This window comes from Globicephala melas, chromosome X (genome assembly GCF_963455315.2).
Source record: "Globicephala melas chromosome X, mGloMel1.2, whole genome shotgun sequence".
NCBI lineage: Eukaryota > Metazoa > Chordata > Mammalia > Artiodactyla > Delphinidae > Globicephala > Globicephala melas.
In genome coordinates, this window is record NC_083335.1 from 4,935,975 (window position 1) to 4,961,734 (window position 25,760).

The 25,760-nt window shown below is 60.6% G+C and overlaps 4 protein-coding genes across 4 annotated transcripts; 1 reads left to right on the plus strand and 3 right to left on the minus strand.

The window, feature by feature from the left end:
* Positions 1–356: 356 nt before the first annotated feature.
* LOC132594427 (paraneoplastic antigen Ma6E-like) lies at positions 357–2,999 on the minus strand. The gene is made up of 3 exons (XM_060291834.1): positions 2,468–2,999; positions 2,051–2,305; positions 357–1,846 (listed from the first exon to the last, which is right to left on the minus strand). Exons 1-3 carry the CDS (start codon positions 2,997–2,999, stop codon positions 357–359), a joined length of 2,277 nt encoding a protein of 758 aa, XP_060147817.1.
* Positions 3,000–9,279: 6,280 nt separating this feature from the next.
* On the plus strand, positions 9,280–10,053 carry LOC132594493 (melanoma-associated antigen 8-like). Its single transcript, XM_060292204.1, has one exon. It carries the CDS (start codon positions 9,280–9,282, stop codon positions 10,051–10,053), a length of 774 nt encoding a protein of 257 aa, XP_060148187.1.
* A 6,972-nt stretch (positions 10,054–17,025) lies between these two features.
* Positions 17,026–19,347, minus strand: LOC132594592 (heat shock transcription factor, X-linked-like). The gene is made up of 3 exons (XM_060293001.1): positions 19,227–19,347; positions 18,494–19,086; positions 17,026–17,538 (listed from the first exon to the last, which is right to left on the minus strand). Exons 1-3 carry the CDS (start codon positions 19,345–19,347, stop codon positions 17,026–17,028), a joined length of 1,227 nt encoding a protein of 408 aa, XP_060148984.1.
* Positions 19,348–20,648: 1,301 nt separating this feature from the next.
* LOC132594429 (paraneoplastic antigen Ma6E-like) lies at positions 20,649–23,273 on the minus strand. Its single transcript, XM_060291836.1, has 3 exons — positions 22,724–23,273; positions 22,343–22,579; positions 20,649–22,138 (listed from the first exon to the last, which is right to left on the minus strand). Exons 1-3 carry the CDS (start codon positions 23,271–23,273, stop codon positions 20,649–20,651), a joined length of 2,277 nt encoding a protein of 758 aa, XP_060147819.1.
* Between the last annotated feature and the right edge of the window lie 2,487 nt (positions 23,274–25,760).

The following is a 25,760-nucleotide window of genomic DNA, read 5'->3' on the forward strand; positions in this document are numbered from 1 at the left end:
TCTATGCCCAGAAAGCACACGTTGAGCTCACGACACTGGCCCACAGAGACCAGAGCCTTGGCTGGCACGTGGCGCACCTCAGGGCTCTGCGGGGGCACGATGGCTAGGGTGTGTGTGTTGGTGGGAGGGGAGCGGGGGCTGGGGGGTTCCTTGACACCTGGGTCCCTCTGGGGCCTACAGGGACACATTTGGGCTTGCCAGTACAGGGAGCAACCTGCCCCAGGGGATGATGAATAGGGGTCCCCTCTCAGGAGGGAGGCCCAGGCACCTGGAGTGGCCCCTAATATGGGGCCAGTAGGCTGCCAGGCCTGGCCTCCCCCTGCCTCCAAGCGTGGGGGCCCTGGGGCCTGCTGAGCCTACTGGCCCGAGGTGGACCCCGGGGGGCTCATCTCTGCAGCCCCGTCCTCATTTCCCGGCTCTTCTGGGATGGGCTTGAGCCCCTCCTCGGCCTCCTGGCCTCCTGCCTGGGCGAGGCCCTCTGGCTCCCAGCCAGGACCTCCTGGGGCCACCGGGGAAGCACTGCCCATCCGGCCAGGCATGGGGACCCCGGGGGCATCTGAGGGTCCTGCCTGACCTAGGCCCGCAGGGGCGGCAGCACTTCCATCTTCCTGAGTGGCCGTGGACGCCTTGCTGGTCTCCCCAGGGCCAGGGGCTGCCCTGGCGGCACCATGGTCTTCAGGGGCTGCCCTGGTGGCACCATGGTCTTCAGGGGCCGCCTCGCCAGCCTGGGCAGTGCCGGCAACTGCCGCACTGGCCTCCTCACGTGCCGGGTGGTCCTCGGCGCGCCCTTCCTTGGAACGGGCGGCCTGGGCGGTGCTATCTTCACCGGCCGGGGAGGCCTTGGTGCCATGTGCAGTGGTGCCTGCGGTGATGGCCTCATGGGCCGGGGCGGCCTGGGCGGCTGCTGCCAGGACTCCAACGTCCACACGGGCCTCTTCCTGCCCTGGGAAGTGCTCCCTGCTAGCCGGGTCGGCGTCCCAGGCCTCGGTCTTCTGGATGAGCCGCAGCATCTCCGCAAAGCCGGGAGGCCTCCTCATCAGCCGCCTCCTCCTCAGCGTGTCCCGGAGCGTGTCGTTCAGCCGGGCCCGCATCAGCACCTGCCGGGCGCGCGCCTGGTCCGCCATGGCCGGGTGGATGGCCCCCTTCTCCAGGGCCGACTGCAGCAGGCCTTCCAGGCGCATCACGTACGCAGAGAGAGTCTCCTGGGGCCGCTGGGCACAGGTCACGAACTTCAGCCGAGCACTCCCCCGGGGGTCCTTGTTCCCAAACACCTGCACCAGCGCGGCCAGGCAGTCCTGGGCAGCCAGCTCGGGATCTTCCGCCAGGAGGCCGCGCAGGAGGTCCAGCGCGGGGCCGCGCAAGCTCTCCACCAGCCTCCTCCTCCTCTCCCTCTCAGACACGTGGCGCCACAGGTGCAGCGTGTGGCTGGCCTGCTCCAGCCAGCTCTCAGAGGACCCTTCCCCGTGGCCCGGCTCTTCCATCCCAGAGAAGGTTCCCAGCTCCTGGTAGCCCATGCTGTCCAGCACGGGCTGCGAGGCCTGCCTCCACTGCTGGGTCCCGGGCCCTGCCTCACCCATGGCGCCTGCCGCTGTCACAACTGCTTCCTCAGGCGCAGCCGTTGCCCCGCCCGTGGGTCCTGCCATACTCAGAAGTCCTGCCACGCCTGCAACATTTCTGTAACCTGCAGCTCCTTCCTCATCTGACTCAGCTCCTGCTTGACCTTCAGCTCCTGCTTGACCCTCAGCTCCTGCTTCACCCTCAGCTCCTTCCGCACCTGCAGCTCCCTCCTCACCTGCAGCTCCCTCCTCACCTTCAGCTCCCTCCTCACCTTCAGCTCCCTCCTCACCTGCAGCTCCTTCCTCATCTGACTCAGCTCCTGCTTCACCTTCATCTCCTGCTTCACCTGCAGCTCCTTCCTCACCTGCAGCTCCTGCCTCACCTGCAGCTCCTGCCTCACCTGAGGTTCCGTCGTCACCTGCAGCTCCTTCCTCATCTGACTCAGCTCCTGCTTCACCTTCAGCTCCTGCTTGACCCTCAGCTCCTGCTTCACCCTCAGTTCCTTCCGCACTTGCAGCTCCTTCCTCATCTGACTCAGCTCCTGCTTCACCTTCATCTCCTGCTTCACCTGCAGCTCCTTCCTCGCCTGCAGCTCCCGCCTCATCTGAGGCTCCCTCCTCACCTGCGGCTCCTGCCTCACCTGAGGCTCCCTCCTCACCTGCAGCTCCCTCCTCACCTTCAGCTCCCTCCTCGCCTGCAGCTCCCTCCTCACCTTCAGCTCCCTCCTCGCCTGCAGCTCCCTTCTCACCTGCAGCTCCCTCCTCACCTTCATCTCCCTCCTCACCTGCAGCTCCCTTCTCACCTGTACCTCCCTCCTCACCTTCAGCTCCCTCCTCACCTTCAGCTCCCTCCTCACCTGAAGCTCCCGCCTCACCTTCAGCTCCCTCCTCACCTGCAGCTCCCGCCTCACCTTCAGCTCCCTCCTCACCTGCAGCTCCCTCCTCCCCTTCAGCTCCCTCCTCACCTAAGGCTTCCTCCTCACCTGTGTCTCCCTCCATACCTGCGACTCCCGCCTCCCCTGCAGCTTCCTCCTCCCCTGCAGTTCCTGAGTGACCTGCAGTTCCTGCCTCACCCGCCCTGCCAACCACTGCTTGTCCCTGGGGCTGCGCAGGGCAATTGGGTCTATCCTGTGAATCAGCATCAGGGGCCTGGGGCAGGCAGACCACAGTCCAGGGCCCTCCCTTGCCTGGTATTTGGCGGGGGAGCAAGCTTCGATTTAAACACTCAGCAAACTCGACCAGGGCAACACTCGACCCCAGCTCCTTTCTGTAGACCTTGCCCAGCACTCGGTACCTGCCCAGGGAACGCAGGGCAGCCTGCACAACCTCCTGGAATTCCTGGTCTTTGCAGTCATCTGGGATTCCCAGGATGAGCAGAGATCGCTGAGCATTCACGCCCATCGACCTGCACCAGTCCCGCAATACCGCCAGAGCCATCGCCATCTTCGAGGACCTGAGGGTGGGGGGAAGCGATCAAACAGGTGTGCACAGGCTGTTGAAGTGTGGGAATCGGCCTGTGGGTGCAAAGAGGAGAGAATCATGTTTGTGCCACACAGCCCACCCTAGTGCCCCTCACAGCAGCAGCCTGGAGCACCTCCCTGCCCTGTTTGGTTTGTTTGACTTTAGGAAACTTTTTTTATAAATTACATTTATTTACAAGATAGAAGGCTAGGGACTTCCCTGGTGGCTCAGTGGTTAAGAATCCACCTGCCAGTGCAGGGGACACAGGTTCGATCCCCGGTCCGGGAAGATCCCACAAGCCGCGGAGCAACTAACCCCACGCGCCACAACCACTGACCCCAGCGCTCTAGAGCCCACGAGCCACAACTACTGAGTCCACGTGACACAACTACTGAAGCCCACATGCCTGGAGCCCGTGCTCTGCAACAAGAGAAGCCACCGTAATGAGAGGCCTGCGCACCGCAACGAAGAGTAGCCCCCGCTCGCTGCACCTAGAGAAAGCCCGCGCGCAGCAACAAAGACCCAACGCAGCCAAAAGTAAAAATAAAATTTAAAAATAATAACAAAAGAGCACTTGTTGCGTACGACTCAAGAAACAATAATAAAGTAAAATAAAATAATTTTTTTAAAAAAGACAGATAGAAGGCTCGTCACCTTTTCTACATTTCTGGCCTCAGTTTTAGGAAGCTGCCTTTTTCCCAAGGAATTTTTCAAGTCTTCCAATTTGTTAGCATAAACATTTCCATAATGTCCCATAATATTCCCCTATATCCTCTTTGTTAATGTACATCTGATCCATAACGTTGGCCCTCTTTCATTCCTCATATTGGGGATCAGCGTTCTTTCTACGTTTCCGTGATTCATCGTTCTAGGACTTGCTCGGTTTCCTTGCTCTTTTGAAAGAAGCGCGTGGCTTTGTTCACCGTGTCCATAATTTGCTTTCTATCACTGATTTCCTCTCTTAGCTCTCTTATTACTTCATTTTATGTTTCCTTTGCTCTTCTTCTTCTAGCATCTCTCAATGGACTGTTGGCTCACTGATTTTATGTCCTGACTCTTTTCTAACAGAAGCATTTAGAGGAATACAGTTTCCTCCTGTCGCTTTTTGCTGCCTCCCACTAATTTTGGTAAGTTGTGCTTTTTTAGTATTCACTTGGAAATATTTTCTAAGTCCCCTTGTGATTTTTCTCTTTGATCCATGGGTTTCCCAATATTTGAAGATATATTATCATTAGTACCATCAAATAAAATTCCCCCGTGATGAGAAAACTTATCATGGAAACTTGCAATACTGCTAAATTTATGGAGACTGTTTTACAACTCTGGTATGGCGTGTCCGGGTGAATGTGCAAAGCACCCTCGTAAAGAATCTGTGTACTCTGTGTGGAGGCCAGGGCCTTGCCCAGCCCACCCACCTCTGCAATTCCTGTGCCACCCGGACAGAGGCGACCTGAAGCTCTCGATGCCTAATGCAGTGGGCCAGAGCCCCTCCCTGAACCCCCACAAATCCATCTGCCATGGCCAACAGCCTCCACCAGATCACAGCAGCCCCAGCGCCTCCCCCTCTCAGCTTCACTTACGCCCCCCCCCCGCCCCCGTGGCCAGGCGGCTCCTCCCCGACCCCTCGCACTGCATCCCCTCCATACACCCTCCCCCACCCACCAGCTGGTGGCGCTCCGCTCTGGGCCCCGGAAGCCGGGCGCCCCGCCATGCGTAGAGGTCAGACTGCCTCTCTCACCTCCCCACACCGGGGAGTCCTCCCCCGAGCACACTCAGCGCCAGGGGCTCTCGCTTCTCGTACCCCAGACGCAGAGCCCACCCGTCTTGCCCCCGCCCACCCGGGAGCCGGAGCCCCCTAACTGCCACGAGCGTCCTCCCCCCCCACCCCACGCCCCGCCCCGGCGGGAGCTCCCCTAACGCCTACCGCACCCGCGCCCGGGAGTCCTCCCCATCGACCCCCGCCTCAGCCAGGAGTAGCTCCCCCTTCCTCCCGCCACACGCAGCAGCCGTTAGCCCTCCCCTCCCATCTCGGCCCCGGGGGTGGGGCCCGTCCCGTCCCGTCCCGTCCTCCCCACCCCCGCAGCCAGTCGTCCTCTCCTCTGGCCCCCCAAGGCCGGCCCCACCCGACCAGCAGGAAGCCCTCCGCTCAGGCCCACCCCCACGCTTAGCCATTAGCCCCACCCTCTGCAACCCGACTCCAGAACGCCCCCCACCAGCCACCCCAGAAGCCAGCGGTCCTCCCCTCTGACCCGCTCACTGGGGGACCCTTCCCTCAGCCCCCCTTCAGCCCGCTACCCTCCGCCGCCGCTCCCCCACTCCCAACCGAGCAGCCCGTAGCCCTCCCCCGACCTCCACTCCTTCCCGGGGCCCCCGGTACCTGCGGAGTCCAGCCCCCGGCAAAGCCCCCGCCTGTCTCCTGACTCGCTCTGACTCTGTGGATGGCTCCGGAGTCCCGCTCACGAGGGGCTGAAGAGCTCGTCTCAGCAGAGCAGCCAGGAACTGTGCCGCCGACTGTCCCAGGCACTCTGTGCGAACGCCACGTGGGCTTCCGGGTGCTCCCGGAAGCCCCAGGAAGATGAGGGAGAAAGTTCTAGACGTCTCTTTACCGAGAAACTGGTTGGATCAGAAGAGCACGTGAGGAGGCGCTCTGCTACGGAAGCAGCAGTAGCCATGCGCACTGAGGGCCTGAGGTCCCAAGGCTTGGCGCCTCCGGAAGCAAAAGACACGCCCATTGGCCTTCCACCAATAGGAAGGCCTCCTGCGAGGCTGCGGAGTTGGGGGAGCGAACTTGGCGATGCAGAGCCCGTTGTGGCAAGTACGTCCATTTGTCTTTACAGGTGGTTTTCTACTGTGATTGATAATGTCATAAACCTATTCTTATTTCTTTGGTTTGTTTTGAATTTTATTTTATGTATTTTTTTATACAGCAGGTTCTTATGAGTTACCCATTTTATACATATTAGCGTACATATGTCAATCCCAATCTCCCAATTCATCACACCCCCCGCCCGCCCCCACCATTTTCTCACCTTGGTGCCCATATGTTTGTGCTCTACATCTGTGTCTCTATTTCTGCCCTGCAAAATAGGGCAGGTAATGGTATTTCTGTACCATTTATCTAGGTTCCACATATGTGCATTAATACACGATATTTGTTTCTCTCTTTCTGACTTCCTTCACTCTGTATGACAGTCTCTAGATCCATCCACAGCTCTACAAATGACCCAATTTCGTTCCTTTGTACGGCTGAGTAATAAATAATAGTAATAAAGCTCTTCTTTATATGGACTGGTTTCTTGTCTAGCTGTATCAACTAGCCATCTTCTCACATGGCACAAGAGGATGAGGCAGCCGTCTGGGGCCTCTTTTAAAAGGGAGGTAATCTCATTCATGAGGGCTCCCCCCTCATGGGCTAATCACTTCCCAGGGCCTGAGGGAGGACTGAGGGGAGCCTGGACCCCAGAACAGAGTTGGCCCTGGGAGGCCATAGGGCAGAATGAGCACGTACAGCACTTCCTGACATCCGGGTCTCAGAGACGCTGGGGAGAGGGAGCACGGGGCGGGGTCTCAGAGAGGCTAGGGAGGGGGAATAAGGGTCGGGGTGTCTGGGGGGCACGGGAGAGAATCCCAGGTCCTCCGTGGAGTCAAGGTGAGGGCCCTGAGGGAGGACTGAGGGGAGCCTGGACCCCAGAACAGAGTTGGCCCTGGGAGGCCAAAGGGCGGGATGAGCACATGCAGCACTTCCTGACATCCGGGTCTCAGAGACGCTGGGGAGGGGAGTACGGGGCGGGGTCTCAGAGAGGCTAGGGAGGGGGTATAAGGGTCGGGATGTCTGGTGAGCACGGGAGTGAATCCCAGGTCCTTCGTTGAGCCAAGGTGAGGGCCCTGAGACAGGACTGAGGGGAGCCTGGACCCCAGAACAGAGTTGGCCCTGGGAGGCCATAGGGCAGAATGAGCACGTACAACACTTCCTGACATCCGGGTCTCAGAGACGGTGGCGAGGGGAGTACGGGGCGGGGTCTCAGAGAGGCTGGGGAGGCAGTATAAGGGTCGGGGTGTCTCGTGGGCACGGGAGAGAATCCCAGGTCCTTCGTTGAGTCAAGGTGAGTGCCCTGAGGGAGGACTGAGGGGAGCTGGACCCCAGAACAGAGTTGGCCCTGGGAGGCCATAGGGCGGGATGAGCACGTGCAGCACTTCCTGACATCCGGGTCTCAGAGACGGTGGCGAGGGGAGTACGGGGCGGGGTCTCAGAGAGGCTCGGGAGGGTATATAAGGGTCGGGGTGTCTGTTGGGCACGGGAGAGAATCCCAGGTCCTCCGTGGAGTCAAGGTGAGGGCCCTGAGGGAGGACTGAGGGGAGCCTGGACCCCAGAACAGAGTTGGCCCTGGGAGGCCATAGGGCAGAATGAGCAGGTACAGCACTTCCTGACATCCGGGTCTCAGAGACGCTGGGGAGGGGTAGTACGGGGCGGAGTCTCAGAGAGGCTGGGAAGGGGGTATAAGAGGCGGGATCCTAGGCGGGCACAGGAGAGAATCCCAGGTCTTATGTAGAGTCAGGGTGAGAGCCCTGAGTGTGGACTGAGGGGAACCTGGATCCCAGGACCGAGTTGGCCCTTCCAGCCATAGGGCGGGATGAACAGGTGCAGCACTTCCTGACATCCGGGTCTCAGACACCCTGGAGAGGGGGAGCACGGGGCGGGGTATCAGAGAGGCTGCAGAGGGGGTATAAGGGGCGGGGTGTCTGGTGGGCACTGCGGAGAATCCCAGGTCCTGTGTGGAGTCAAGGTGAGGTCCCTGAGGGAGTACTGAGGGCAGCCTGCATCCCAGAACTGAGTTGGCCCTGGGAGGCCGTCACGTGCAGCACTTCCTGACATCCGGGTGTCAGAGAAGCTGGGGACCTGGGATAAGGGGCGGGGTCTCATGAGGGCAGAGGGTAAAATGTCAGGTCCCTGGTGGACTAAGATTAGGGCCCTTAGGCAGGACTGAGGGGACCCTGAGGGAGGACAAAAGGGACCCACCATATCACCGCCCTTGCAGGTGGCCGTGGGAGGCCCCGGGGTGGGATGAGCACGGTAGGCCTGTCCTGACGTCCTGACGTCAGGGTCTCAGAGAGACTGGAGACCTGGTATAAGGAGCAGGGACTCACACTGGCAGACGGGACAATCCCAGGTCCTGCCCAGAGTCCAGCCTGCACGCGAGGAAGGAAGGACTGAGGACGTTAGACCCCAACACAGGGAGGGATCCTTTGCCCTTCCACGGGGGCCTTGGAGGCGCCAGAGCACGGTCAGCAGATGAGATGTTTCCTGACCTCTGGGTCGGGGTCCTCAGGAGATCAGGTGTTTGGTGTGAGGGGTGAGCCTTCAGGTCCGCAGAGGGTGGACTCCCAGGACCCCGAGGGAGGACTGAGCAGACCCCCAGCCCTGGAACAGGGGCCTCAACAGAAACCTGCCCCTGTGGTCAGCGCTGGGAGGCCAGGCAGGATGTGAGGAGGAGGTGAGGACCCAGCATCTCCCCATCCTAGGACCCTCGGGAGGCCCTGGGCAGGTGCGGCCACCTGTGGGGCCCCCTCACTGCTTTCTGTTCAGATTCGGGGTCCTGTTCTGAGTTTCCCTTCCGGCCTGCAAAGGGGAGGGTCCAGGCCCTTAAGGGGAACAGTGAGCACGACGAGCGACCCCGAGGGGACCACCCACCCCAGAACTCAGAACTGGGGGGACCTCACAGAGTCCGGCCCAATCCTCCTACCAGCACCGAGGCCCAGAGCTGTGCCACAGTGTACACAAGAGGTGCGCCCTCCATTCCTCTTACAGGGGCTCCAGGACCCGGGAGGCGAAGGCCCAGGTCTGAGGACCGTGTCCTCAGGGCACAGAGCAGAGGAGGCCCAGGCAGCGCCAGGAGCCAAGGGGAGGTGCGTGCCCTGAGTGTGTACCCAGGGGCTCCCCCTCCCAGAACAGAGGGGACCCCACAACACCCAAGTCACCCCACCGCCCTGTCAGCCCCAGAACCTGGGGCCGTGCTGGCTGCACCCTGAGGAGCCCCTTCACTTCCTTCTTCAGGTTGGCAGGGGACAGGCCACCCGGGAGGAGCGCCCCTGTGAGGCCCGAGGGCAGCCCTTGAGACGAGACCTGTAAGTGGCCTTTGTCAGGGCTGCCCAGGGTGCCTTTCTCCGCCGAGGCCGCTCACACCCCCTCTCTACCCCAGGTACGAGGTCCCCTGCCCACACTCCCGTGGGCGGCCCGACCCCAGTGATCAGGCCCCTGGTCGAGATGAGTGAGCTCCGCCAGCCTGAGGCCGACCTTGAGGCCCCAGTCCCGGCCCAGGGTCCTGTGGAGGCGCCGCTGCTGGGGGCTGCGGGGGAGGAGGCCGCATCCCCCTCGTCCTCCGCCTCCCCTGGCGCCCCCTCCTTCTCCGCCTATGCCGAGCCCTTGTCCCGCGAGGCACTTGTTGCGCTGATGGCTGACCTGGTGGGGTTCCTGCTCCTCAAGTTTCGTACCGGGGAGCCGACCTCCGAGGCGGAGATGCTGAGTACGGTCGTCCGGGAGCATCGGGACCACTTCCCCGTGGTCCTCCGCCTCGTTTGCGAGTGCCTGCAGCTGCTGTTTGGCGTGGACGTGAAGGTGGTGGACCCCCGCGAGCGCACCTACGTCCTGGTCCCCACCCTGGGCCTCACCTGGGATGCAGTGCTGAGCGACTGGCAGCGCACGCCCGAGGCCAGCCTCCCTCTGCTGGTCCTGACCATGGTCACCCTGTTCGGTGACCGCGTCCCTGAGGAGGAGGTGTGGGGAAAGCTAGGCACCCTGGGGTTTTGTGGCGGGAGGGAGCTGCTCACCGAAGTGTGGGTGCAGACGGGCTACCTGAAGTACCGGCAGGTGCCCCACAGCGACCCTGCCCGCTACGAGTTCCTGTGGGGTCCCCGGGCCTACGCGGAGGCCAGCGAGTGTCAGGTCCTGCAGCATCTGCTCAGGAGCAATAGCATGGCTCCCAGGTTCTTCCCATCCGTGTCTGCAGGGAGTGTGAGCGATGAGGAAGAGGGAGCCTGAGCCAGTGCAGCAGCCAGTCCCACGTCCAGCAGCTTCTCCCGTGGGGCAGGAAGGGGGGCTGCTCCTTCACTCTGAGTTTGAAGAGGGAGCGGTCAGCCTTCTAAGCAGTGAGAGCCGGGCGAGTTGGGGGAAGCCGGTGTGCAGCATTTTGGGTTCCTGTTGTGTATGTTGACATGGACTTCCATGTCTGTTTTCTTTAGGAATTTTTCAAATGTTGGTTCTTTGAATAGAAGACTAAACAAGCTTCAGTGTCTAACTTTGTGTATGACGTTAATCCTACAGGTATTTGCACTAATTCAGTTCAAGAACAAGAGTTTTGCTGTTTTGTAAGAGAGGTTGGGAAATCTCCCAGTTCGTTTTGTGACCGTGTACAAGATAACAGGGAATTGGAATCAGAACTGCTCTGGAAATGTGGAAGTCCTTAGCAGTGATATAGATGGGGGAAGAAATAGAAAAATAAAAGTCATTGTTGTTCCAATTCTTGCTTCCCTGTCTTGTCTGTCATTCTGTAAATAAAACGAACTATCTCTGTTGAGTTGGATTTGCACGGGTATTTTAAGAAAGTAGGAGAAGGTTCATCTGCGTCAATAAGCCCCCTGCCCACTGGCTTGTTTATTCCGCAGACCTCCACGGAGCCTCTGCTCTCCGGAAGGGCCTGTGTTAGTAGCGGGAACGCTAGGAAAAGCAGGACACACCCACACCTAGAGTGATGGTCTAGGAGCCACTGTCACATGAGGAAGGTGGTGAGACATCCCCTAAGTCCCACAGAATAAGACAGCATGGGACGAGGCGGTGGGGCTCCAGGAGCGAGCCCTGGAGTGTTAAGTGCCCCGAGCCAGGGCACTTCGGGCCTTTGGGAAGTGGGGGTTCCTTCTGTGGGAGGTGATGGTGATGAAGCTGGGTGGTGGCAGCAGCCAGACATGCAGAGGGTGTGTCTTGGGTTGCAGGGGAAAGTCTGAAATGGGACATTGCTGTGAGATGTCCTTCTGGGTCGTGGATAAAGCCGAGAGAAATCTCGCCCTGGGGCAGAAAGGAAGGGGTGCTGGCTCTTGTTGCATTGCAGTGGGCCACAGTGAAGAGGTAGGTGTTTCATAGCCGCCATCTGCAAGGATTTCCAGAGAAATGAGGGTCTTGCTCTTTGAAGCCCTGCTCGGTATTCCCGGGGCTGGCCCTCCTCTCCCTGCCCTGGGAGAGCCAATTACCAACTGTATGGAAACGACCATTTTAGTCACCTGGAGTTTACTTTGGCCACTTGTGAGCAAGGTCTAGATTTCAGTGGGATGAAATGAATGAAAATAGGGGGTTTGAAAGAAGAGAGGCTGCCGAAGTGGAAAGGAGTCGCCGTGTGACTGGAATCCTGGGAGCTTTGCGTGAGCTGCACCCAGCTGGGGAAATCACCACCCTTCCCTCCATGCCGACAGACACACACACACACACACATCCAAATTGAATAATATATCCTCCAGGAGTAAAACACACAGAACAGCAATTTTGACTGGTTTTCTATTCCGTTTCCTATGGAGCTGCAAATTCTCTGAGATGTCATGAAAAGAAAGCAATTTCCAGAGGGGAGAAGGACAGAGTCTGGGATCAGAGTAATACTAGAAATAAGTCCTAGCCACTAAGAAGCAACGTCCGCCAGTGTCCCCGCGTTCAGGCAGGTGCAGAAATACGGCGGCATCAGAGACCCACAGGTTTGGGCTGTGACCTGGCATCGAAAGGAAGAGGCAACTCCTGGGCCTAATGGGATTGGGAGGTCACTGCAGTGGGAGGTGCAGACGGCGCCGGGGGCTAAAGAGGCAGCCCTCCCTGCTGAGCGCCATACGACAACGTGAACATTACGTGGGATCCTGGATTTGAAGCACCTGCCATATAGCAGGTGGGCACTTGGAAAAGGTGGAGAATTTCAGGGCCAATGGAACCTGCTCAGACACTCCTGCCGGAAAAGAAGGGGATTTTGTCATCACAAATGGTAAGCACTCCCGGGGGAAAGCAGGGATTCCTAGTGCCTGTTCGTGCAGTGAACTGACTGATGGGGGGCAGTGCTAGCCCAGGGACGGCCGTGGCAGGCAGCGCAGCAGCGGCCGGGACACGCCAAGAGCGCCCCAGGGACATTCAGGGAGACACTTTTCAGGGGGGCAGCAGCGCCCTCCCCAGTAGACTCTGGACGAGCACACACCACCCCGGCACACAGCCAGTCCTGACCAGGGCGGCGCAGGGCACACGGGAGCTGCTGGCCATCAGCGGGAAGCTCTGACGTTCTCTACGTGCGCTGAGCCTGCCCCCTGAGGGGCTGGTGTGAGTTGTCTCAGCCGTGGCCCTGTTTCCCGAGAAGCCCCCATTCCCCAGCCCCAGCTAAAGTCTGCTCTGAGCTCCAGCCTCCTTGGCAAAGGGCTGACCTCCTGCCTGGCTCTCGCCTACCCTCCTCTGTGGCAAATGTCTCCGGCTGCTGCTTTAGGGGCCTTTGTGAGCAAGTGCGGGGCCCGGGCCTGTGCCTGTCCGTGGTCCCTGAGCTGGGGCTGGGCACAGGGATAGGGCTGGGTTGGTGGCGGGATGCAGGGTGTGAAGCCAAGTGACATTCACAAGACAGCAGCAGGGTGTAAAGCCACGTGTGAGCAAGCATCCAGGAGGAGGGGCATCCGCAGGGCCCTGAAGGGCACAGACACTCACGCCCCGTGGGGATGCGGAGAGTCCTCCAGCCCGGCGGTCCCCGTGCTTTGAATGCAGGCTTGCCGCCTGCCTGACAGCCAGTGTGCCCGGGGAAGTGAGCCTGCAGGAGAACGTGGGGCCACCACGCCGCTGGGACAGAAGGGAGCAGAGTGGGCAGTGGAAGGAGAGAGCAGGGCCCAAGCCTGAGCATAGGAGCCGCCTTCAGAGGGCCGTGCCTCGGACCCCCACGTCCGGGACCCTTCTCCATCCTCACGCCCTCAGTCCTAGACCCTCACCCTCCTCCCTGGCCCTCGTGTCCCTTTCACGAGAGATGGTGACCTGATGGGGCTGGGGAGGCCACGTGGGCAGAATCCAGTGTCAGGCTCTCAGGGGCACTAATGCCTGGCTTCCTTGTGTTTTCTCCATTATGTGGCCTGAGGCGTCAGGTAGTAGGACCCCGTGGAGGACAGCTGAATCCCCCTTGACTGTTGGGGAGACAGGTCAGGCCAGTGCGGGGATGGGTCTTTGCACGCATATGATGCTTAGCTTGAATAAGAGTCCTTCTAGTGACAAGCTGATCAAATCATGGAGACTCCCTACGCCTCGATTTCTCCATCTGTAAAATGGGCCTCCTAACAGTACAAGGCAAAAGCATTGGTGAGGGTTTCCCCATGATGTGACCTGCTTGTAAAAAGCCTGTGCAAATGAAGTGGTCGGTGGCTGTAGCTCTTGTTACTGAGTGTGTAAGAAGGATGCGCCCTCCCCCATGTTGTGAGGATTCCCGACCAGTGCACGTCTTGGGATCCCCGCGTACGTGGATTAGCGCAGTTTTTCTTTTCTCGTGAACATTTGTTGTCAGAATGCTTGGGCTCGCCTTCCTCGTCTTCTCGCTTGTCCCTGTTCAAGATGAGGCGGTTGATCTGAGGTGTCGCCTCCATTGGAACACGGGTGTTTGCAGCTTTAGGTCCCAAGTGCCTCTTTGGCCGCGTGCCATAAGTCCTGGGGCCTTTGGTATGTGTTTTCTTCATTTCAAAGTATTTTCTAGTTTCCCTTGTGATGTCTTGTACGTTCCCTGGGCTATTGTTATGGACTGAACTGCGTCCCCCCAAAATTTGCATGTTGAAGCCCCAATCCCCTAGAACCTCAGAATGTCACTGTGACTGGAGTTAGTGGTTCTTAGGTTGAAATGAGGCCATTAGGATGAGGTCTAATCCAAGATGGCTGGTGCCCTTGAGGGAAGAGCGGATCAGCACACGCAAGGAGAGAAGGCAGGGGCTGGGGGTGCGTGCACAGAGGGTGACCACGTGAGGGGCGGTAAGAGCACGGCCACCTGCAACCAAGGAGACCGGCCGCAGTACAAGCCACTCCTGCTGGACCCTCCCTCTCGGCCTCCTGGTCGGAACCACCGTGAGAATCTGTGTCTGCTGTTTCAGCCCCTCATCCTGTGCTGTGGGATTTGGCATCGTCCCAGACTAATGCGGTTATTTGGGGACGCACGGCTCAATTTCCCTCTCTTTGCAGATTTCCCACATTTCCTTCTGTTATTGAGGTCTAATTTCACTCTATTTTGGCCAGAGGACATACTTTGTATGATTTCAGCCCTTTTGTTTGTATCCCCTTAAGTTTACTGAGGGATGCTGTGTGGCCTGACGCGTCGAGTACCCTGGAGAACGTTCTAGGTACGCTTGACGAGCACGTGTCTACTCTGTTCTTGGGGCTAATAGTCTACACATGTCATGAGACCTAGTCTTTGTACAGTGCTGTTCAAATCTGTGATTCCCTTACTGCGGTGCTGTCTGGTCGCTGTACCCATAATGAAAGCAGGCTGTGTTAGTCTGCTTAGAGCTGCCATAGCAAAGTCCCACAGAGGAGGTGGCTAAAACTACAGAAATGTACTGGGTGCCAGTCCTGGTGGCTAGAAGTCCAACCTCAACTGGCTGGAAAGTGCAGTCTCAGGTGAGGGAAGGCGTCTCTTCCTGGCTCGCAGACAGCTGGTTTTCTCTTGGTCCCTCACTTGGCTGCTTCTCTGAACAGGTTGGGGGGGGTAGGGAGGGAGGGAGAGCGAGAGAGAACGAGGGAGGGAGGGAGGGAAAGGGGGAGAGACAAAGGGAGGGAAGGAGGGAGGGTAGGAGAGAGGTGGAGGGAGGGAGAGAGTGAAAGGGAGAGAGAGGGAGGGAGGGAGGGAGAGAGAGAGGGAGGGAGGGAGAGAGAGAGAGAGAGAGAGAGCAAGAGAGAAAGAGGGAGGGAGGGAGGGAAAGGGGGAGAGACAAAGGGAGGGAAAGAGGGAGGGAGGAGGGAGAGAGGTGGAGGGAGGGAGAGAGTGAAAGGGAGAGAGAGGGAGGGAGGGAGAGAGAGAAAGAGGGAGGGAGGGAGAGAGAGAGAGAGAGAGCAAGAGAGAAAGAGGGAGGGAGGGAGGGAAAGGGGGAGAGACAAAGGGAGGGAAGGAGGGAGGGAGGAGGGAGAGAGGTGGAGGGAGGGAGAGAGTGAAAGGGAGAGAGAGGGAGGGAGGGAGAGAGAGAGAAAGAGGGAGGGAGGGAGAGAAAGGGGCAGAGACAAAGGGAGGAAAGGAGGGAGGGAGGGAGAGAGAGGGATGGACAGGACCATAGAAGGGGAGGAGGGAGAAAGAGAGAGAGAAAGAGGGAGGGAGGGAGAGAGGGGGAGGGAGGGAGAGAGTGAAAGGGAGAGAGGGAGGGAGGGAGAGAGAGAAAGGGAGGGGGGCGAGGGAGGGAAAGAGAGAGGGGGAGAAAGGTAGGGGGAGAGAGAGAGAGGGAGGGAGGGTGGGAGGGTGGAAGAGAGGCTGAGGGAGGGAGAGAGGGAGGGAGATCTTTGGTGTCTCTTCCTCTTTTCCAAAGGACACCGCTCTTGTCGGACTGGGGTTCCACCCTTGTGACCTCATTTAACCTTACTGACTTCCCCAAGGGTGCTATCTCCAAATATATGCACCTTGGGATTAGCACTGCAACAGGTGGACTTAATGGTTGGGGTGGGAGCTGGGGGATCCATTTGAATCCATCACAGGGGGGACCGAAGTCTCCCACTTCTACTGTAGACCGGTTTCTTCCGTCCCCTCTGTCCATTTTTGCATCGTTCACTTGGGGCGCTGCTGTTGGGCTGCTCAAGAGACCCCCCTGACGTGCACTAGCTGTTGCATTGTGACAGACGGGAGCGGCAGATGGGACCACCCCTCACCCGGGCAGACCCGGGGCTCCTCTGGCTGCTGGTGCTTGGATCATTCCTGGTACCTTGGGTCTACTTCCCCTCCTCCCCCAACCCACCTTTTTTTTTCTTTTCTGTGTTTCTGGCCACCCCACAAGGCTTGGGGGATCTTAGATCCCCGACCAGGGATTGAACCCGGGCCACCGCAGTGAAAGCATAGAGTCCTAACCCCTGGAACTCCAGGCAATTCCCGCTCCCCGCCCCCTCCTTAGCAGTGTTTGGGAGGGGATGTCGCCCTATCGCTGTGACAGCCACAGAGTCCTGGCCAGGTCCCCCGGCCCATCCCCCACACGTGGAGGCAGCAACTGTAAGCTGGGGGTGCGCCCTGGCCTTCAGTGCTCTGTACACATCACTGGGCGCTGACCACAAGGACTCGCGGTATAAGCGCGACACCCCAGCGCCCAGAGGGTGGTGGAGCATGGCGCCCTTGAAGTGTTTAGCTCGAAAGGCAAGGAAAAGAGAACCAGGAAAATGTCTCCAGACGCAGGACCCACAGTGAAAAGCAAACCTCAATCCTGCTGTCCAGACACCAGAGAGCACCCCCAAACTGAACACCCGCAGGCCCCTGCCAGGGACCGTCACCTCCACACCTGTGCGTCTCAGGACAGTAAGGGCTCTTTTCAGGCCTCTGACCAGGGGAGGCCTGAGCTCTTCTCATCTGTCAAATCAAGACCCTGCTGGACACGATGCCCCCGCAACTGTGAAGCCGCGGGTGCCAGGGCCTTCCTTGTGCTTGTCCAGACCTTCAGGGGTCTTTCTAGTGGGTGGGCACAGGGCGTCTGAGGGGCTTCTCCAGGTGTCTGCTAGGTGCCCGCACTGGGCCGGGGGTGGGCTGTCACCTGTCATTGTTTCCTGCTGAGGGGACTCAACTGCTCAGCCACGCCCAGGACGGAGGCGCCAAACACGTGTTGGGTGGAACATCGCTCTCATGTCCCCGTGCTCTTTACTGCCCTGCAAGGTTCTGGCCGCGTTACCACCTCCGTGTGTCTGCAGGGTCTGCCTGGTCAGGGTCCTCTGTGGGTCTGCCTGGAGGGGTCGGGTATTCCAGGAAAGAGCGGGAGCCCACGCAGCGATGGCAGAAGTGGCTCAGCGGCCGACGGATCAAGGTCAGGGAGGCGGCAGGCCTGGCGGCCACTTCAGGCATCCAGGGTGCGCAAGAGGCAGCAGCGCGGCCCCCGGGAGCTGCGCGGGGTGGGGAAGGCTGAGGACTTGGGGGGGTGCGGCGGCCAGGCCCGGCACGGGCCAGGGAGGACTCATCTGGGCGGGAGGCCAGGCGCAGCAGAGCCAGGGGACCTCGGCTGGCTGGGCCACCCCTGCCAGGACAGGGACTAGAGGGACCAGAACCTGCACGTTGGGATCTGGCGCGGGGGGCTCCGCTGCTGTCCAAGGAGGGGCCGGAGCGACAGAGTCAGTCCCGGCCAGGGCGGAGGCATGGTCGAGTTGCGGGTAGCTCGGGGTCCCCTGGATGTGCTCAGGAGACGGTGGGAGGCCGTCCTGCGGCTCCGCGGTGCTGGGCGCCGGGAGGTGCCCCGGGGCTGCCGGCTCGCCGTCCACCTGCCCCGATGCTGGTTTAGTGTGCACTCTCGGCTTCATCCTCACCAGGAGGTGCGGGCAGTCTCTCTGAAACAGGGGACTGTGGTAGAAGTGTAACTGAGGTCGCGGTTGAGAGAGAAAAGGAAACCCCGAGTCACAAAAGAGTTGCTCGCAAGCAGCAGCCGCCTGGCTGGGCCCCTGGGCGCCCTCCCCCAGCCGACCCAGGGCCTCTTTGGAGAAAGCGGGACCCGGTCCCAGCAGGACGCTGTGCCCCAGCTTTGACATCCCCGAGACTCGCTCACTCACCATCACCTTTCGCCCTTGGAAAATGACTGAAAATGGCCCCTTAGGACGAGTACAAGGCCCACGAAAGGGGACTTGGCGTTTGCAGGTACGAGACTGCAACAAGGTTCGGTAGCTTTCTAAGGAAGTGTCCGAATCGCTCCCTGGCCAGCACCTCCAGGGGCCAGACCGGGGACGCTGACTGCTTCCCAGGAAAGGACCTGCGCCCCCACTCAAGTGATGCTCTGGAGCTATGGGAGTCAAGGGGGCACACAGACCTCCCCCCTCCCCCCGGCGGGCCACTGTCCCCGAGCAGGAGGACGGGAAGGGCCAGCGTTGCAGCAGTGTCCTCTTGTCCCCCGCTGTGACTGCGTGTCAGGCACGAGCGGCACTGCCCACGTGTCAGGAGTACAGGATGACGCCTTGCCCGCGTGTGCTGTGAAATGATCACCACAGGGGGTCCAGTTCACACGCATCACCTCACACAGACACACCAAAGGGAAAAGGAGGAAGGAGAGAAGTGACGTCCTTGTGCTGAGAACGCTTCGGGTCCCCCCATAACAACGTCCCAACACAGCGCGTGGCACTGCCAGCTCCGGCCGTCACGCCGGTGCCCAAGTACCACCTTTAAAGGAAGCTCTCCCGACACGCCTGCCGCCGTCCCAGGCGGCCCCGGGGTTGGCACCCGCCCCCCACCCCCGGGCCCAGCGGCTCAGCCCCTGGAGAGGGCTCCTCCCCCGCCGTCCCCCGCCCTCCTTACCTCGCTCAGGACGTGGGCGGGCCGCTCCTTCGTGGACAGGTTGGTCACGCAGAGGGACGTGTGCATGTCCTGGTACACTTTGCTGAATCCATAGCGGTTAAGCTGGCGGATGAAGCTCTCCACACGTTCTGTCTTGAACACCTTGTCTAGGCCGCCCCTGTCCAAAACCTCCTTTTGAAACAGCGGCCTGTTGACGCCTATGCAAGTCCCGTCTTCATTCCACCCAATGGATGCAAAGCGACTGCTGTGGACGTTCGTCCACAACTTCCTGGGAAAGGGGTGGAAGAGCAGGCTGCCTTCCCACACGGCCTCGCAGGCGGTGCGAGGCCTTTTCAACAAAGGCTCTTCCGTCAAATCCTGGAAAGCGGCTTCTCCAGGCAGCAGCCTGAGGTCGGGGTGCCCCGCGGGCACGGGCTGGTCCAGGGCGAGGGACTGGGGGGTGCAGCTCCCTGAGCCGAGGGCCGGAGCCGCTGTGTCGGGAGGAAGAGGCGCCTCGCCGAAGCCGGGCGCCCTGCCCGCGGCGGGGCCCTTCTCGTCCGCAGCCATGCGGAGCGCGGCGTGCCCCTCCGCCACGTAAACGGGACAGTGCAGCGCTGCCGGCAGCACCCTGGGCTCACACTCCCGCTCAGCCCCTCACAGAAGTGCTCCGGTTGCTCGGGGGTGACAGCACAGCCCAGCCAGGAAGTGACATCATAAAGGGCAGGCCCGTCAGCATGTCAGCCTCCTGCTTCACGCCCGTCATCGCAGGGGGCACGAAGACACTCGTGCACGGGTGCAGAGCCACAGGCCGAGCGCTCGTGCAAACCGGCCACGGCCTTCTGGTCCCGGAGCCCCCGGGCCAGGCAGACGTGCATGGACCCACGTGTGACCCACGAGGTCAGAAGTCCTCCTGTGTGTCCCCTGGCCTTCCGGGCCGTGCACAGCACCCATGATTTCAAGCACGAGCATCGCCCGAGACGCGGCCCACGGTCAAGGGCGCTAAAACATTACAATTCACCTATGAACTGGAAGAAAAACCCTCATGATGTCTGGGTCTGCAAAGTGCCTACCTTACCCTCTCCCTGGAGAGGTGTCCCATGGGTGCTGAGCAGGAATCGGACTCTGGACCCCCGCCCTCACCCGCAGCAGCCCTTTCCCTCCATTACCCACAGCAGAGGCCAGACTCAGATGAAACGTTCAGGGAAATTTATTAAAGAGAAACATTGACTGAAACCATTGAACACAGGGCATAACAACACACAGAGGAACTTCTAACGGCCACCGGAGCTCACGGGTCCCGGCCCCACCCAGGGTCCTCAAAAAGGTGCCTCCGCTACACCCCACCCGGCGGCCCTCCATCTCCCCACAGTCTCCCTTCCTGAGGGCCCCGCGGGTGGCCTCTCGCCAGGAAGATGGGCGCCGGCCATGCCCGCTCCCCCCAGGGCAGACCCTCCATTTCTGGCCCACATGCCCGGGGCCTGGCCCTGCCCTACGGCGGGCACAGGACAGTCCCACAGCAGGGCGCACGCCACCGAGCCGGGGACGTGGAGTCCCGAGGAACAACGGGGTGGCCCAGCAGAACACAAGCCCTGGGGGGCCTCCCGCAGACCTCCTGCAGCCCCGGTCAAGGTCTTCCTTCGAAGGTCGCAGGTGGGCTCCCAGGTCCTGGGGTGGGCGCTGGCTGTGACCTCGTCCATCCCGTCCTTCCCGCCGGCTCCTGGGACTGGGCTCGGGGTCTCCACGCCGCGCAGGGCTTGGGGGAACTGCTCAGAGGAGAACACATGCACATTTCCACAACAACAGGCAGCGCTGGGCCTGAATCTATGCCCAGAAAGCACACGTTGAGCTCACGACACTGGCCCACAGAGACCAGAGCCTTGGCTGGCACGTGGCGCACCTCAGGGCTCTGCGGGGGCACGATGGCTAGGGTGTGTGTGTTGGTGGGAGGGGAGCGGGGGCTGGGGGGTTCCTTGACACCTGGGTCCCTCTGGGGCCTACAGGGACACATTTGGGCTTGCCAGTACAGGGAGCAACCTGCCCCAGGGGATGATGAATAGGGGTCCCCTCTCAGGAGGGAGGCCCAGGCACCTGGAGTGGCCCCTAATATGGGGCCAGTAGGCTGCCAGGCCTGGCCTCCCCCTGCCTCCAAGCGTGGGGGCCCTGGGGCCTGCTGAGCCTACTGGCCCGAGGTGGACCCCGGGGGGCTCATCTCTGCAGCCCCGTCCTCATTTCCCGGCTCTTCTGGGATGGGCTTGAGCCCCTCCTCGGCCTCCTGGCCTCCTGCCTGGGCGAGGCCCTCTGGCTCCCAGCCAGGACCTCCTGGGGCCACCGGGGAAGCACTGCCCATCCGGCCAGGCATGGGGACCCCGGGGGCATCTGAGGGTCCTGCCTGACCTAGGCCCGCAGGGGCGGCAGCACTTCCATCTTCCTGAGTGGCCGTGGACGCCTTGCTGGTCTCCCCAGGGCCAGGGGCTGCCCTGGCGGCACCATGGTCTTCAGGGGCTGCCCTGGTGGCACCATGGTCTTCAGGGGCCGCCTCGCCAGCCTGGGCAGTGCCGGCAACTGCCGCACTGGCCTCCTCACGTGCCGGGTGGTCCTCGGCGCGCCCTTCCTTGGAACGGGCGGCCTGGGCGGTGCTATCTTCACCGGCCGGGGAGGCCTTGATGCCATGTGCAGTGGTGCCTGCGGTGATGGCCTCATGGGCCGGGGCGGCCTGGGCGGCTGCTGCCAGGACTCCAACGTCCACACGGGCCTCTTCCTGCCCTGGGAAGTGCTCCCTGCTAGCCGGGTCGGCGTCCCAGGCCTCGGTCTTCTGGATGAGCCGCAGCATCTCCGCAAAGCCGGGAGGCCTCCTCATCAGCCGCCTCCTCCTCAGCGTGTCCCGGAGCGTGTCGTTCAGCCGGGCCCGCATCAGCACCTGCCGGGCGCGCGCCTGGTCCGCCATGGCCGGGTGGATGGCCCCCTTCTCCAGGGCCGACTGCAGCAGGCCTTCCAGGCGCATCACGTACGCAGAGAGAGTCTCCTGGGGCCGCTGGGCACAGGTCACGAACTTCAGCCGAGCACTCCCCCGGGGGTCCTTGTTCCCAAACACCTGCACCAGCGCGGCCAGGCAGTCCTGGGCAGCCAGCTCGGGATCTTCCGCCAGGAGGCCGCGCAGGAGGTCCAGCGCGGGGCCGCGCAAGCTCTCCACCAGCCTCCTCCTCCTCTCCCTCTCAGACACGTGGCGCCACAGGTGCAGCGTGTGGCTGGCCTGCTCCAGCCAGCTCTCAGAGGACCCTTCCCCGTGGCCCGGCTCTTCCATCCCAGAGAAGGTTCCCAGCTCCTGGTAGCCCATGCTGTCCAGCACGGGCTGCGAGGCCTGCCTCCACTGCTGGGTCCCGGGCCCTGCCTCACCCATGGCGCCTGCCGCTGTCACAACTGCTTCCTCAGGCGCAGCCGTTGCCCCGCCCGTGGGTCCTGCCATACTCAGAAGTCCTGCCACGCCTGCAACATTTCTGTAACCTGCAGCTCCTTCCTCATCTGACTCAGCTCCTGCTTGACCTTCAGCTCCTGCTTGACCCTCAGCTCCTGCTTCACCCTCAGCTCCTTCCGCACCTGCAGCTCCCTCCTCACCTGCAGCTCCCTCCTCACCTTCAGCTCCCTCCTCACCTTCAGCTCCCTCCTCACCTGCAGCTCCTTCCTCATCTGACTCAGCTCCTGCTTCACCTTCATCTCCTGCTTCACCTGCAGCTCCTTCCTCACCTGCAGCTCCTGCCTCACCTGCAGCTCCTGCCTCACCTGAGGTTCCGTCGTCACCTGCAGCTCCTTCCTCATCTGACTCAGCTCCTGCTTCACCTTCAGCTCCTGCTTGACCCTCAGCTCCTGCTTCACCCTCAGTTCCTTCCGCACTTGCAGCTCCTTCCTCATCTGACTCAGCTCCTGCTTCACCTTCATCTCCTGCTTCACCTGCAGCTCCTTCCTCGCCTGCAGCTCCCGCCTCATCTGAGGCTCCCTCCTCACCTGCGGCTCCTGCCTCACCTGAGGCTCCCTCCTCACCTGCAGCTCCCTCCTCACCTTCAGCTCCCTCCTCGCCTGCAGCTCCCTTCTCACCTGCAGCTCCCTCCTCACCTTCATCTCCCTCCTCACCTGCAGCTCCCTTCTCACCTGCACCTCCCTCCTCACCTGCAGCTCCCTCCTCACCTTCAGCTCCCTCCTCACCTGAAGCTCCCGCCTCACCTTCAGCTCCCTCCTCACCTTCAGCTCCCTCCTCACCTGCAGCTCCCGCCTCACCTTCAGCTCCCTCCTCACCTGCAGCTCCCTCCTCCCCTTCAGCTCCCTCCTCACCTAAGGCTTCCTCCTCACCTGTGTCTCCCTCCATACCTGCGACTCCCGCCTCCCCTGCAGCTTCCTCCTCCCCTGCAGTTCCTGAGTGACCTGCAGTTCCTGCCTCACCCGCCCTGCCAACCACTGCTTGTCCCTGGGGCTGCGCAGGGCAATTGGGTCTATCCTGTGAATCAGCATCAGGGGCCTGGGGCAGGCAGACCACAGTCCAGGGCCCTCCCTTGCCTGGTATTTGGCGGGGGAGCAAGCTTAGATTTAAACACTCAGCAAACTCGACCAGGGCAACACTCGACCCCAGCTCCTTTCTGTAGACCTTGCCCAGCACTCGGTACCTGCCCAGGGAACGCAGGGCAGCCTGCACAACCTCCTGGAATTCCTGGTCTTTGCAGTCATCTGGGATTCCCAGGATGAGCAGAGATCGCTGAGCATTCACGCCCATCGACCTGCACCAGTCCCGCAATACCGCCAGAGCCATCGCCATCTTCGAGGACCTGAGGGTGGGGGGAAGCGATCAAACAGGTGTGCACAGGCTGTTGAAGTGTGGGAATCGGCCTGTGGGTGCAAAGAGGAGAGAATCATGTTTGTGCCACACAGCCCACCCTAGTGCCCCTCACAGCAGCAGCCTGGAGCACCTCCCTGCCCTGTTTGGTTTGTTTGACTTTAGGAAACTTTTTTTATAAATTACATTTATTTACAAGATAGAAGGCTAGGGACTTCCCTGGTGGCTCAGTGGTTAAGAATCCACCTGCCAGTGCAGGGGACACAGGTTCGATCCCCGGTCCGGGAAGATCCCACAAGCCGCGGAGCAACTAACCCCACGCGCCACAACCACTGACCCCAGCGCTCTAGAGCCCACGAGCCACAACTACTGAGTCCACGTGACACAACTACTGAAGCCCACATGCCTGGAGCCCGTGCTCTGCAACAAGAGAAGCCACCGTAATGAGAGGCCTGCGCACCGCAACGAAGAGTAGCCCCCGCTCGCTGCACCTAGAGAAAGCCCGCGCGCAGCAACAAAGACCCAACGCAGCCAAAAGTAAAAATAAAATTTAAAAATAATAACAAAAGAGCACTTGTTGCGTACGACTCAAGAAACAATAATAAAGTAAAATAAAATAATTTTTTTAAAAAAGACAGATAGAAGGCTCGTCACCTTTTCTACATTTCTGGCCTCAGTTTTAGGAAGCTGCCTTTTTCCCAAGGAATTTTTCAAGTCTTCCAATTTGTTAGCATAAACATTTCCATAATGTCCCATAATATTCCCCTATATCCTCTTTGTTAATGTACATCTGATCCGTAACGTTGGCCCTCTTTCATTCCTCATATTGGGGATCAGCGTTCTTTCTACGTTTCCGTGATTCATCGTTCTAGGACTTGCTCGGTTTCCTTGCTCTTTTGAAAGAAGCGCATGGCTTCGTTCACCGTGTCCATAATTTGCTTTCTATCACTGATTTCCTCTCTTAGCTCTCTTATTACTTCATTTTATGTTTCCTTTGCTCTTCTTCTTCTAGCATCTCTCAATGGACTGTTGGCTCACTGATTTTATGTCCTGACTCTTTTCTAACAGAAGCATTTAGAGGAATACAGTTTCCTCCTGTCGCTTTTTGCTGCCTCCCACTAATTTTGGTAAGTTGTGCTTTTTTAGTATTCACTTGGAAATATTTTCTAAGTCCCCCTGTGATTTTTCTCTTTGATCCATGGGTTTCCCAATATTTGAAGATATATTATCATTAGTACCATCAAATAAAATTCCCCCGTGATGAGAAAACTTATCATGGAAACTTGCAATACTGCTAAATTTATGGAGACTGTTTTACAACTCTGGTATGGCGTGTCCGGGTGAATGTGCAAAGCACCCTCGTAAAGAATCTGTGTACTCTGTGTGGAGGCCAGGGTCTTGCCCTGCCCACCCACCTCTGCAATTCCTGTGCCACCCGGACAGAGGCGACCTGAAGCTCTCGATGCCTAATGCAGTGGGCCAGAGCCCCTCCCTGAACCCCCACAAATCCATCTGCCATGGCCAACAGCCTCCACCAGATCACAGCAGCCCCAGCGCCTCCCCCTCTCAGCTTCACTTACGCCCCCCCCCCCCGCCCCCGTGGCCAGGCGGCTCCTCCCCGACCCCTCGCACTACATCCCCTCCATACACCCTCCCCCACCCACCAGCTGGTGGCGCTCCGCTCTGGGCCCCGGAAGCCGGGCGCCCCGCCATGCGTAGAGGTCAGACTGCCTCTCTCACCTCCCCACACCGGGGAGTCCTCCCCCGAGCACACTCAGCGCCAGGGGCTCTCGCTTCTCGTACCCCAGACGCAGAGCCCACCCGTCTTGCCCCCGCCCACCCGGGAGCCGGAGCCCCCTAACTGCCACGAGCGTCCTCCCCCCCCCCCACGCCCCGCCCCGCCGGGAGCTCCCCTAACGCCTACCGCACCCGCGCCCGGGAGTCCTCCCCATCGACCCCCGCCTCAGCCTTCCTCCCGCCACACGCAGCAGCCGTTAGCCCTCCCCTCCCGTCTCGGCCCCGGGGGTGGGGCCCGTCCCGTCCCGTCCCGTCCTCCCCACCCCCGCAGCCAGTCGTCCTCTCCTCTGGCCCCCCAAGGCCGGCCCCACCCGACCAGCAGGAAGCCCTCCGCTCAGGCCCACCCCCACGCTTAGCCATTAGCCCCACCCTCTGCACCCCGACTCCAGAACGCCCCCCACCAGCCACCCCAGAAGCCAGCGGTCCTCCCCTCTGACCCGCTCACTGGGGGACCCTTCCCTCAGCCCCCCTTCAGCCCGCTACCCTCCGCCGCCGCTCCCCCACTCCCAACCGAGCAGCCCGTAGCCCTCCCCCGACCTCCACTCCTTCCCGGGGCCCCCGGTACCTGCGGAGTCCAGCCCCCGGCAAAGCCCCCGCCTGTCTCCTGACTCGCTCTGACTCTGTGGATGGCTCCGGAGTCCCGCTCACGAGGGGCTGAAGAGCTCGTCTCAG

Excerpts from the sequence above, each read along its gene's own strand:
- LOC132594427 (XM_060291834.1), bottom strand. The coding sequence starts at position 2,999 with ATGGCGATGGCTCTGGCGGTATTGCGGGACTGGTGCAGGTCGATGGGC. Across the intron at positions 2,306-2,467 it reads AGGTGAGGAGGGAGCTGAAG|GTGAGAAGGGAGCTGCAGGC; the intron begins GTGAGGCGGGAG and ends AGGGAGCTGCAG. Across the intron at positions 1,847-2,050 it reads AAGTGCGGAAGGAACTGAGG|GTGAGGAGGGAGCTGAAGGT; the intron begins GTGAAGCAGGAG and ends AAGGAGCTGCAG.
- LOC132594429 (XM_060291836.1), bottom strand. The coding sequence starts at position 23,273 with ATGGCGATGGCTCTGGCGGTATTGCGGGACTGGTGCAGGTCGATGGGC. Across the intron at positions 22,580-22,723 it reads AGGTGAGGCGGGAGCTGCAG|GTGAGGAGGGAGCTGCAGGT; the intron begins GTGAGGAGGGAG and ends AGGGAGATGAAG. Across the intron at positions 22,139-22,342 it reads AAGTGCGGAAGGAACTGAGG|GTGAGGAGGGAGCTGAAGGT; the intron begins GTGAAGCAGGAG and ends AAGGAGCTGCAG.
- LOC132594592 (XM_060293001.1), bottom strand. The coding sequence starts at position 19,347 with ATGCACGTCTGCCTGGCCCGGGGGCTCCGGGACCAGAAGGCCGTGGCC. Across the intron at positions 19,087-19,226 it reads TGCCCCCTGCGATGACGGGC|CGCTGCACTGTCCCGTTTAC; the intron begins GTGAAGCAGGAG and ends TGCTGCCGGCAG. Across the intron at positions 17,539-18,493 it reads CCGCCCACGTCCTGAGCGAG|AGAGACTGCCCGCACCTCCT; the intron begins GTAAGGAGGGCG and ends CCCCTGTTTCAG.
- LOC132594493 (XM_060292204.1), top strand. The coding sequence starts at position 9,280 with ATGAGTGAGCTCCGCCAGCCTGAGGCCGACCTTGAGGCCCCAGTCCCG.